At 32.4% G+C, this 13,221-nt stretch overlaps 1 protein-coding gene across 8 annotated transcripts in view; it reads left to right on the top strand.

The window, feature by feature from the left end:
- LOC149785640 (spermine synthase-like) overlaps positions 1 to 10,127 on the top strand; it is a 37,880-nt gene extending 27,753 nt beyond the window's left edge. For 2 of the 8 annotated variants that reach the window (XM_089979460.1, XM_089979466.1), the window contains 7 exons: positions 649 to 824; positions 4,630 to 4,784; positions 5,517 to 5,606; positions 5,979 to 6,087; positions 7,204 to 7,319; positions 8,563 to 8,672; positions 9,623 to 10,127. In XM_089979460.1, the coding sequence (XP_089835586.1) occupies positions 649 to 824; positions 4,630 to 4,784; positions 5,517 to 5,606; positions 5,979 to 6,087; positions 7,204 to 7,319; positions 8,563 to 8,672; positions 9,623 to 9,683 (817 nt within the window). In that variant the 3' untranslated portion in view covers positions 9,684 to 10,127. Of the gene's footprint in view, positions 1 to 648; positions 825 to 4,629; positions 4,785 to 5,516; positions 5,607 to 5,978; positions 6,111 to 7,203; positions 7,320 to 8,562; positions 8,673 to 9,622 lie in introns of those variants that run through there. The other 6 variants (XM_089979461.1, XR_016425430.1, XR_016425429.1 and 3 more) reach the window with 6 other exon arrangements.
- The last annotated feature ends 3,094 nt before the right edge of the window (positions 10,128 to 13,221 follow it).

Below are 13,221 nucleotides of genomic sequence, written 5' to 3'. Positions count from 1 at the left end.
ATAAATCTAAAGTGTCTTACTCTACCACCATGACGCCACAAGAGTTATAACGAAACTGGGCTTAATTTTTGTATGCCACGATATTTTTCTCTTTGGAAAACAAAATGTAAAATTACAACTACCGACATTATAAATGAGAATGATAACAGGGTTCCCGATTTGTTCCGTCTAGCGAAACGATAGAAAAACTCTACCGTTCCGCTAGAGGGAACAATTCGGGAACGTGTTTTGCTATGCTTTTTAACAACCAATATTTGGAAAATGTATCGCGTTTAAAACAGGGACTTTGTAAGCATTACTTTTGAAATATATAGTTCTTTACCAGTTATTCCAAAGACACTGAAATAAAACTCAGTTGAACAGGTAATGTAACTACAAAAAATTAGTTTGAAAGTTTGACTTTTCATAAACACAAAAGGAACAGTTTTTTGATGAAACGCAGAAGTAAAGGTTTCTGGAAAACGATGCCATCCAATTGTTATGCTTTTTTCCACAGAGAATCTTGAGTTTTGTCTGTAATTGTTCTTGACTGGTAATCAAATTATTATTATTAATAATAATAATAATATTAATAATAATAATAATAATGATAATAATAATAAATGGAAATAGTACATAAGGGTTGTTACTCCTGTCTGCGTATTTCAGTATCATGAGTCCTATCAAGAGGGGTCGGGTTTGCCCTTATTTTAACACCGGGGGCGACGCTCTGTTCGAGTACGGGTCTTTGGAGCTGCTTTTTGAGAAAGATTCTCAATACCAGAACATCAAGATCTACAAAACTGAGGACGTGGGAAAAATTCTTTGTTTAGACGATGAACTCAGTAAGTAAAACAATGTCTTTAATTTTCTGTATGTAGTGTTATTTTGTCTGGTTATTTTTATATTGTCTTTTGATAATTGTTGCTTGGATTATAAAAAACGAAGAGCTATGTATAATTATTCCTCTTAATGTGTATATACGTTACAAAAGTTAATGTGTGCGCTGATCTGAACCATCGGGTAAGAGACTGAAACATTCGGAAATGCCGGATTGGTATATACACATTCTCATTAACGGTGAGGTGGGAGTACGCCCGAAACCGACGAGTAATATAGAAAAGTGCGGACACTAGTTTGGATCATTCGGCTTCCATCGCTATGAGTGGAAAGAAAAACTAGCGCCTGGGGAAAAGAAAGAGAGAAAAAATGACAAAAACGAGGCGAATCCAGTTTTGGTGCACTGAATGATAATGTGTATATTAACTTTGATAAATAAAATTAATCGTGACACCCAAGTAGACCAGTTCACACCTTTAAGGTAAACAAACGTATTATTTATATCAATTAAGAGGACGTAGCAAGATTACAATAAATGTACATTAGCATTACATAATCACAGACGTCATTAAATTACAGCTCCTGTTTCGTTAAATGTAACACACTTGTAACGAGATCATAAGATAACTCAACGGAAGCAGTGATGCAAAATTCATTTTCTTCGTTAAAGCGGCGATCTCAATGCTTGACAATATTATAACGATTGTCCTGCAAAACAGGATAAAAGTGGTAACGAAGAGTATGTTCCATGCTAGTTGTAACGCTCAAACCATAATGCTCGACGAAACTCGTAAAATGGTCGATAAGTTTTAACGATTAAGCAAAATGGCAAGCAAAAGTAACCATACAAATTGTTCCAGAATTAAAGTTGATAATCAATATTTCATTTAAAATCATTTACCAATTTTTTTGAAGATACGTGTATCTGACGATAAAATAATCCCTCTCCACCGATACAAATAATCTATAATAAAATATTTTGTCTAATTAAACAATAAACTTAAGAAAGTGGTAGCAGTTTTTGGAGAAATAGCTGATGTTTTGTTGCTGATGATGCCGATGATCTTGTTGATAATGATTTTTCTTAAGTAATATTAAAAGTTCTTTTATTACTACCACTGCCACAACTACTGCTGATGCTTCTGCTACTATTTTACATATGCCAGTAAAGGCAAACAGTGGATACGATAATTTTGTTGTTGTTGATGATGATTATGTATATAATGGTAATATTATTGGATTATCAAAGGCAAACAGTGGATACGATAATTTTGTTGTTGTTGATGATGATTATGATTATGATAGTAATATTATTGGATTATCAAAGAACAAAAAATTGTATTTAGAAAATCAATCAATAATCAAATAATGTTAAAAGGGCTAAATAAAACGTGTTCGAACGGCATTAAAATATTTAAACTTTATACATTAAATGATGAGTATTAACACCATACTATTTTGGTGGAAGAATTATTGTTGGTGCTAAACTATCTTGTTACAAAATACTTTTATTTGAAAGCAACTGATTTTGAGGCATCTAAAAATTGGAAATATCAACGGATAAGATGTTGAAAGGTTATTAATTAGTTGCTATATCGTATTTTAATTAAGATTTTGTTATCATTTACTGCTTAATGACATTGCTCAAAATAAACTTTATTATTTCATTTAAACAAAAGAAGGACAGTATTTTTTCTTTTCTTATTTTTGCCCACAATCGCAAAAAAAGGAATAAAACCCAAGCCTAAACTGACTTTAAACTGAGTAAATGAAATAATCAGTTAGGCAATGTATAATTTTGCTACTGAAAGCCAAAAATAATTTATGAATGCAATAGCACTTATACGTTAGTAGATATATGCTTGAAGCAAGCTAGGAAGGAACACAAATATATGGCTCAATCTATATTATTGGACAACCTATTCTTTGGGAAGTCCTAATTTCAAAACTGGTGAAACAGAATTTTAAAACTCAAAAATAATATTTGCAAAGGGTAACTTTTCAAACCTTACCAAATAAATGTTCACAATAAGGCAAATAAATTTAGGCGATATGGTATTTTACAAACAGGAAGACTTAAGGAAGTAGATATATAAGGTATATTTCACGAACGTAAGTTATCTGTATATCAAGATGATGTATATATAACGTATTAATGATTTTGAAGACCACAAGAATGAAAAGCAAAAAGTACGTACTTCTGAAATGGAAAGATGATGAATCTATTGGCAGTTGGGAACCACAGAAAACGATATTCGATTAAATAAAGGAATTAATCAAAATACTTAGGTCAAAGTATTAAAGAGTATGACTACGTTGAATATTTTTTAGATATGATCAATTAATAGAATGTAAATGGTATGGTAAGAATCTAGCTTAGAAACTGAAAAAGTTAAAATACATCGTGCGATTTTGTACTGATCTATAAAACAGTTGTGAAAAACGAAAGTATAGCCAAATATCACACTTAACAAAATGGTACTCATGAAGAAATGTCATAAACCGACGATAATGTAAATGGTGTCATAGCATGTTATCCAACTACATCACAGAAAAAAGGAAAAATATGCTTCATAAAATAGGATGGTGATTCTAGCTTTATCGAAGCAAAGCTAGAAAACAAATACAGTGTAAAAAGCTGCAAGCTGTTCCATGAAATTTTAAATACGATAAAGAAAAATGAAAAACAAAATATCACAGATGCAAGGATTGCGTAATGAAACCCCACCATATTAATATGTTATTGCAGTGGAGGCTATGAATATAAACAAAAATAATCAAAATTATACGTGAATGTGTCAAAATGTATACTTACATGCTAATGTATTTGGAGAAAAAAAACTACTAATTTTATATACGAAGTATAGACGAGCATTGTTCAAAATAGTGTCTTGATTTTAACTAATGGAGTCCAGATTAAAAGCTTAAAATGTATAATACGTTACTCTTCTTCTGCAGCTCAGTTTAACATCACAAGTACAGTTAACGCGATAAAAGTTATAATTTGTTGCACAAGGCACTGAAACTTTGATAACCACACTCTAAAATAAACAATGATGACTCTGAAAAGATGCAAATCACAGTGTTCCAAGAGATTTTGGCATAATCAACTCCTCCGGAGAGTGTATTTAGTTGCAGTTGACTATGAAATTACATTGATGCATTAAATATACAAAAATGTATCAGGATTAGACAAATCTGTAGACAAGTTTCTTATTTTTGTCAGTAGGCAAACTTTGATGCCAGAACATGAAATACCTCTATCCCACATCAATATAACATTCAAAATAAATAACTTTACATTTATATGAAGGAAAGCAATTTGATTTGCATAAAGCTTAAAATTCCACCGAAAATTGAATACTGCAGGACAGTGCCAGCTAACAAAATACGTTATATGACGATTAAAAAGATAATAAATGAATAAAGTTAAGTCAATAGTTTGGACATATTTCGTAAGAAAATAATAGTCGAGTTTACGATCATGTGTTATCTATATTGTAGGTGCACATGCGCAAAATATAAATCAATGATACGATCAGTTTTGACAGTAACATATACTATTAAAATGATAAAGGAGCAATGGATTTTAGGAGAATGTACGGCATATAGGAAAACATAATATCCGCGCTACTTAGCAAATTTAAAAGTGGAACTGGAATAATAGTGACCGTGAAATGAACAGACAATCATTTAGTGTTATGCTCATGACTGTACCATGATATGCTGTGTTTGACCTTTTGAACGGCCAAATCTTCTTGGTGCTTATTTGTTGGTGAGACTGATAATACGATTTTGCCTTTTTGGTAGTGATTGGAGACAAGGATATAATTTACACAGAGACATTGCTTGGAGTGGAGCGTAACAACTTCCATGATAAGACGATTTTAATTCTAGGAGGAGGTGATGGCGGATTATTACATGAACTCCGAAAATATCATCCACGTCACGTGCTGATGGTGGAAGTATCCTTGATAAGCAAAAATTATCAAATTATTCCTTGTCCAGACGTTATATATATATATATATATATATATATATATATATATATATATATATATATATATATATATATATTGGGAAAAGCACTGTTAGCATAAATAGGCAAATCATTCGACTTCAATATTTCTGTTTGAGAATTTAATATTTTCCAGGTGTTATTTTACTACTCCCGCCTGGACAAACTTTTGTTGTTGTTCTTTTATACGTTTTTGCTTTTGCTTTTGTCATGACTCGAAAGTAGTCTTTTATTCTCAGCGATCGTCAATAATTTCACTTAACAAGCTCAATGACAAAATGGCATACAAATACCCAAACAAAAATACGCCAGCAAGTTATATATTAGTTTGGAGTTTCATCGGTAGTTTGTAATCGATACGTATCACGAATATCATATATTGTTTCACATATTACCTCTGCTGGCTATATATATATATATATATATATATATATATATATATATATATATATATATATATATATATATATATTACATTCTGAGTAAATTACCAAGTAAAGTTAAATTCCTTCCAGCCGTTTCTAAGCAAATAGCTATGGACGGGCTGACGGACAATCGTGAAGTTGGAGGGTATAGCAATATATACCTTTAGTTCAGAAATATTGGTTTTAATTAGCATAGTCGAAAACACACTTGCTTCAGTGACTGTTTACTAGTTAAGTACCTTGACATGTTACAGATAGACGAGGAGGTGGTACAGGCGTGTAGGACGCACCTCAGAGGGGTCTGTGGTGACAGTTTGGATGAACTAGAGGGAAATAATTACCAGGTAAGTCACATTCATAGTAAATATTTGGTCAACATTGTTTTGTTATGTTTTCTGTAGTGGTGTTGATGGTTTGTTGTCAACGATGTAAGCTTGGTCGTCTTATTCGTTCTTGTTATAATTTATGCGCTTTCAAATATGGGTGAGGGACGTTATATCCGTCTTCGTTCATGCACCCCTCTTTATAATTTAATGTAAAATCTCCATCGCGGCATATAGGGACAATTTTCAAAGTGCGCTATTTATACAATAGAGCATACGATTTTGTTTATGGTATTAAAAACAAAACTGAAATTAAAATTTAAAAAATTTAAAAATATCCAGATGAAGGCATGTTTTTTTTTATTAAGTCATACTTTAAGATTCTAATTTCAGATCCTAATAACAAATTGCGTTAATGTGTTGGACGAATGTGTGAAAAAAGGGCGGACCTTTGACTACGTGGTGAACGACCTGTCAGAGTATCTGGTCGGGACGGATATAGGTATATCTGACGTGCAAAGTCAGGTCTGTGGATAGGAATATGATATGTGAAATGTGATTACGAAAATATGTACTAAAACTGATTTTCAGGGATAGCGATACAGCTAAATTTTACAGAATTATGTCTAATTATGTATGAACGCCCGCATGTAAAACGTGCGAATTTTTTTTTCTCCAAAGATAGAAACTGTTCGTGTGCTTAGCTGGGTAAAATGAAATAACCCATGGAAGATTTATTTCTTTATATTACAGTAGATGCTGTCTTAGAGAAATGCATATCACCCAACCCCCATCCCCCTCTCCCAGTTCCCACCGAAAAAAAAAAAACGAATGGTTTATCAACAGGAAATTTAATACAAGTTTTCAGCAGTAATATGAAGTATAGAATACAATGTTGTGGTCTTGGGAAAATATGTTCCCTAATTATAGGTGGTCATTAACACTGGCTTATACTTAATATAAATTTTCTTGTACGTTCAGTTTTAAACTGATATTAAATGTCTCGATCTCATGATTCATGTACCACTGTGAATGTTATCACACACGATATTTCTTCTATATGTGAATGTTATTACACACGATATTTCTTATATATGTTAATGTTATTACATACGATATTTCTTCTGTATGCTTCCGCAAGTGTAGATATACACTCAGACGTTTAACAACCCTACTGTAAAAATATACCAACAATTTGCACAGGATTATCAACAATTATAAAGCTGATAATTATATATATATATATATATATATATATATATATATATATATATATATATATATATATATATATAAAGCCATCCCAGAGTATGAAAGAATTGCAGATTTATCAATTTTGAATGTTATAACATACAAATAAATTTTTATTAAGAAACATTCATGCATCAATCTTATTGCAGAAACTGTTGCAACAATATATCATGTTGACTACTCGAGATAAAAATCTTTAGTTCACTTTTATCTTTATTTTCTTTTTAAAATTGTTTTATTTATTTTTGTTTTATTTATTGTTTAAGTTTAGTTTTATTTTAATTCGTATGTCACTTTAGTCCAGAAAAGGGTGATTATTTTCCATAAGGTGTATGTTGTAGTATTTGATGTCGTTGACTCGTTCTAGGTCACGCCTATGACCTGGAGACATTTTCTGTTATCCTCGACCTATCCATGATTATCCTCAAACCGGGTGGAAAGTATCTCTCCAGGGTACTTAACATTCATTCATATCTTAAACTGGTAATTAGCATTACATACCGGTGGAAAGTATCTCTCCAGGGTATTTAACATTCATTCATATCTTAAACTGATAACTAGCATTACATACCGGGCAGTCGTGACTTATAAAGAATTTATTATTTGTGTCTCATTTTGTTCTCTCTAGTTTGCTGTAAATTTAAATATGTTGATGGTGTTTATGTATAAGATCAATGTCCTCGTTTGGTTTCATATATATATATATATATATATATATATATATATATATATATATATATATATATATATATATATATATTTCGGACGATCAGTACTAAAGCAGTATTCACAGTTTGTAAGTATTCTTTCAAATTAATTTGTTTCCTTGGGCGATTACTTCCCTTCGAACATAGTCCGCTTTATGCATAAGCAAGAGGCAGGCTACATTTTGAAGAGGATTACTGTTCTTTAATTAAGGAACATATGATAAAAATGACTCTGCTACTCAACTATGTGGTGAAACAATATTTTTTTTTAAATCCGAAGAAGATGAAAGTTAGTTTATTAAACAGCATGACATTCTTTCAAGTGTAACCTCTGTACTTATACTGGATAGGTTATCTTACTTACCAAATGTGTGTGTAAATTTACACAAAGGAAAGAAGATGAAATGAACCGACCATTTGATCAATTACAAATCATAAACGGACTTGGGAAAAAGAGTCTACTTGCGGAATACGACTGTGAAGATCATGCTTTCTCAATGCTGTCTTTTTCCCTTATTAAATGTGACAAAGGTCAGTGCCATGCTTTTTCCTTAAAGCAGGATCAGACACCTTTTTTCGCTGTAATTCTATCACCAGCACACTCCAGAAACAATTGATTGGAGTGACTATTTATCACTAACATTCTGCATATATTATACTGTTTATGCAAACAATTTGTAAACTAAGTTGGAAAGGTACTTAATACTTGTCCTATAATTAGAACAAAGCAGCAATGAATGGTAATCAGGGTAGCTTAATTGCTCAGAGTGAACATAACAGCTTAAACATGTCATCCTGGTTCAAGGTCGCCTAATTGGCTGAATCGGTGCAAGGAAGAATACCGCAACAAATACACCCGGTGACATTAATTTAGCTAGCAATGAACACTAATTACATTTAATGATAAAATATTTAATTCGGCTTAATTAGAACATGGATATTATATAAAATTCAAAATAACACGAATCTGGTACAGATGGATAGTATTAATCTCACTTCATTGTTTCGCTTTATTCCAGGGAGAATGCGCTTCAGCGAGAAAACATCTACAGAGATTTGAAAATGAAATGCGAAGCCTGAACTTGAACTTTTCCACTTTTAAAATTGACGTCCCATCGTTCAAGGAACCGTATCCTAACAGATATCTTTATTAGTGATATTGGATTAGTTTATGTTAAACAGCATTTTGTTTTAAAAAGATTCAAAACCTATACCATTCACAACACGTAAACTTTAAGCTCACTGTATTGGAAATTAGCTGGAAAATATATTTAACTTAAATGAAGTCAACAAATGAAATTTATTTGTGTTACCCTAGATGTACATGACGGATGTGACAAAAATCCGTAACTTATTAAAACTACTAAATTAGCGTGATATAGTATTAACCAGATAAAGCTACTACACGTAAGAGATATGGCATTAACTTACTTAAAGCTACTACACGTACAAAATATGGCATTAACTTACTTAAATCTACTACACGTACAAAATATGGCATTAACTTACTTAAAGCTACTATACGTACGAGATATGGCGTTTATTTACCTAAAGCTAATACGCATACGAAATATGGCATTAACTTTCTTAAGGCTACTACACGTACGAGCTATTACCTTAACTTACTTAAAGCAACACGCGTACGAAATATGGCCTTAACTTACCTAAAGCTAGCACCGCTCCAGTGGCCTAGTGGTTAAAGCGTCAGCATTGGTAGCGGAAGGTCGTGGGTTCGATCCCCGGCTGAGTCATACGAAAGACTTATAAACATGGTACTAACGGCTGCCTCACTTGGTGCTTAGCATTAAGAGGTTAGTGTTAGAACTGGTCGGCCTGGTGTCAGGATAATGTGACTGGGTGGGACATCATGCTACATGTCTGCGGCATGATGCCCCAGTGCTAGACATCACTATAAACTGTCACAATGCAGATATCGTAGCAATATGACTGAAAAATTGTTAAAGCTACGTTAAAAATCCAATTACCTTAACTTACTTAAAGCTACTACATGTACAAAATATGGCGTTAACTTACTTAATGCTACTACTCGCACAAGATATGACCTTAACGTACTTAAAGCTATTACACGTACGAGATATGGAAACCAGAAAGAATGCAGACTGAAAGGTTCAACAGCTGAGGACTTGTACAATTTTACATGTTTATAAATATAGAATATTTAGCATTTTGGTATTAACGTACGACTATTTTACTTCAAGATTTATATTTATTATCTGACGAACACTTATTAGAAATAAACAAAATTCTCCAACATGGCAATGTCCAGTCTAGATGGTAATTGAAGATACTTTCAAGCAACTGAATCCGAAGTCTGTCGAAGACAATCTTCTGTAAGATTAATTATAAAGAAAACAGATTGCTCAAATCCATCAAATAGTTCATGATTTGGAAGAATATTCTCAAACTTTATCGCAATTTTTTACAGTTCCTAATACGATATATATGAAACAATTGTATATGGGATACAATCTTTGAAGGTGTAAGTGATAATGCAAACTTCTTGGTAATCATTGTACTACTGGTTGCAGGTTTTTCCATTTGTTAATAAGCTATTAAACATTCAGGGAATTTAAAGTATGATTGCTACCTAATTACATGGCCTGGCTGCAATATTTTGACTTATCGATGAGTCGCATTTCTTGATTTGAAGTTTGTCGAAGCTTATCAGGTGGTGGCTCCTGTATCATTTAGTTTCACAGATTAATAAGAAATTTAATTAAAAATTATTATAACTTGAACATTATCCTCTAAATGGTGATTTGCATGTAATACATCGAAACTATAAGCTCTTTTGTATTTCGGGGTTTGCTGCCGACCACATGGCTAAAGACTGCCAACCACATAGCTAAAGGCTGACAATCACATAGCTAAATATCGAACGAGGAAACAACAAGATAACTTCTCTAAATTATCTAGAAACAGCAGTGGCTCAGTGATTAATTCATTGCAGTTGTGGCAAGAAGGATGCAGGCTTGATAGCCACCTTTGGGTCAGCCTGAATCCGTTCCCAATGTGTATCTTTTGGGTAAGGTATTTTACCCACTTACCTCCACACGATTTAGCCTTTGTATGTTGTAATGCCGTAGAACACGAAACGAAACAATACCAGACCTTATCAAGAAATGGAGGTACTAATGAAAATGTATTTGCGTGTGTTGTGTGATTGGAACTGCTGTCGGAAACTTGATCTTGCAACGGGGTGATATGCAGCTGTGGATCTTTGTGCTCAGCAGTTGTATTTGCTATCTTCATCCCATTCTATCGTCGAAATTTACCGATAGTATCAGCAACTATGACAATGATCGCACCAGCCAGAATGACAAGCGCTACAGCAGCAAATGTCACAGGATCACCTTGGAGCTCATTGGAAAGAAGGTCCTTTGAATTCGGTCGACTCCTTAAAAATAAAATCGATCAAACAATAAATAATCAGTTTTATCTGATCTTACACAACTACGGTTCTATGGATGTGTTTCCCACCATCAAACTGTGTTGTTTTACGACACAATCTACTCATTCATAGTTTTACGACTCTAAGGTTTGAACAGAAGAAGGAAAAGGAACATGCTTTGTAAAATTCAACAAATAATTAATTTCCAACGAATACAAAGTCAAATTTTCAAAAGAACGTACAGTTGTGTAACTTGAATCCCAAATAGTCCATAAAGTTCTATCACAAATCCAAATGCATAGAGTTCCAAATTAATTCCAGTGGTGATCGGAATGAATGTTAATATTGAATGTGCTGATGTGCCAATTTCCTTTAAACTACTAATGTGCCAACAGTTTTGATGTATCACACTGATACAATCCAAAATGTCTTTGAATGAATTAACAATAATTGGTGAATGGGTACAGTATGAGAATTTCTGACGGATTATTATCGAAATGTTCGAAATTCTGTCGATACAGTTTCCGCTCTGTTGAACGATTAGTGTAAAGAGGCAATCAACAGAGCCAACAAACGTGTGATCATCGACTACTACGCACCATCTTGTCGTCTACACATATATTTTCTTGACAGAGAAACACTGTACTTAAGTGTTTTCAATCTAGTTTCGTGTACATGGTGACAACACAGCCCTGACTCCCAGCAAACATATCAGCAACATTATCAACAACAGCAGCAATGGATTCGTCGAGTATGTTCGATCCCCCATCAAACCGAACGAACGAATCAGCATGATGCCTGTGTATTCGGGTGTGGACTACAACATGGTAAAAATACATTGTTACTGGCCTACAATCTAAGACCGAAGATTGCATGCTCCACTGTGAGTTACCTCATTGTCTTCTCACTTGCACTGTCAGCAATGCAGCTCGCAACAATGCTGTAGAGCAATTCCTCTCCCAGTTTCGTAGCTACAGCGTATCCAAAATAGAAGTCACGCTGGACTGACAAAATTAGTTTACCAGATTCACTGTACATACCGTTTCAAAGAAGAAATACTCGAGATCTTACATGCCCAATATGAAGCTACATTATTATTGGGTGCCAACAGTACACAAGGCATTTCCTGCGATGACTAAATTATATATACCATTTATTAACAAATAGAGATAAACAGTTTTAGTAACATTAGTATTATGTATAATACACGCTTATTAGAAGAAAAGAAAATAAATTACACAAAAAAAAAAAAAATACAAAGATAAATGTAATCAACATATACACTAGTATAATCTTTATAGCTCTGAAAGTGGTTATCAGAACTCAATTTATTTAATAAAAATATAATACAAATATGGTGTGCATTACGGTTACTATCAAGTATTTTATAAATAATTAATTATGTTATATTAATAATTAATCACAAATTTAATTTCATTTTTAAAGAACTAGTAAACATATTTTTATGTTATTAGATTATACTTTTATCAATTAAGATTTTCTGCACAGTAAAATAATATGAAATATTCATATCTAATTGTAAACAGGGGACTTAATTCAGAAAAAAAAAAAAAAAAAATTAAAAATTAATAAAAAATTACTAAATGTCATATAGTGTTTTTGAATTTAGACCTTTTGGATATACCGTATTAAGACGGTGAATCCAATAGGTTTCCTTTAGTAGACGTTCCATTTCAGAATCAGCTTTAACAATAGGTTGGAAGGAGAAATCTTGCAATGTATGGGAATTTTTGTTAAAATGTGCGGCAACATGAGATGAAAATGATTGATCGATATAATTTTTTATATCTGATCTATGTTGGTTCATACGTTTAGATATTTGTTGACTGGTTTGTCCAACATATCGGATGCCACATTTTTTGCACGTTATCAAATAAATAACATTTGATGTTGCACAATTAATGTCACAACGCATATTAAAAATTTCTTTCGTATTATTACTATAGAAAGAAGTATTTTCATTAATAAATGAACAGTGTGAACATCTAGGTCTATTACATTTAGTTGATGATCCTATTTTATATGATGGTTTTTCTAATTTGGAATTAGTTAGGAAATCTTTCAGATTTTTAGTCCTTTTATAAGCAAGTGTGGGTTTGCTTTCATGTAACGATTTAACACTTGCTTTACATGATAAGTTTAATAAATCCCAATATTTATTGATAATCTTACCTATATTAGGCAAACTTGGATTATATTCAATAACAAAAGGAATGATATCTTCATTTCTATTTTTGATTTTATA

This window comes from Sinohyriopsis cumingii, chromosome 13 (genome assembly GCF_028554795.1).
Source record: "Sinohyriopsis cumingii isolate HCF-2022 chromosome 13, ASM2855479v2, whole genome shotgun sequence".
Lineage (NCBI taxonomy): Eukaryota > Metazoa > Mollusca > Bivalvia > Unionida > Unionidae > Sinohyriopsis > Sinohyriopsis cumingii.
This window is presented reverse-complemented; position numbering and strand designations above follow the sequence as displayed.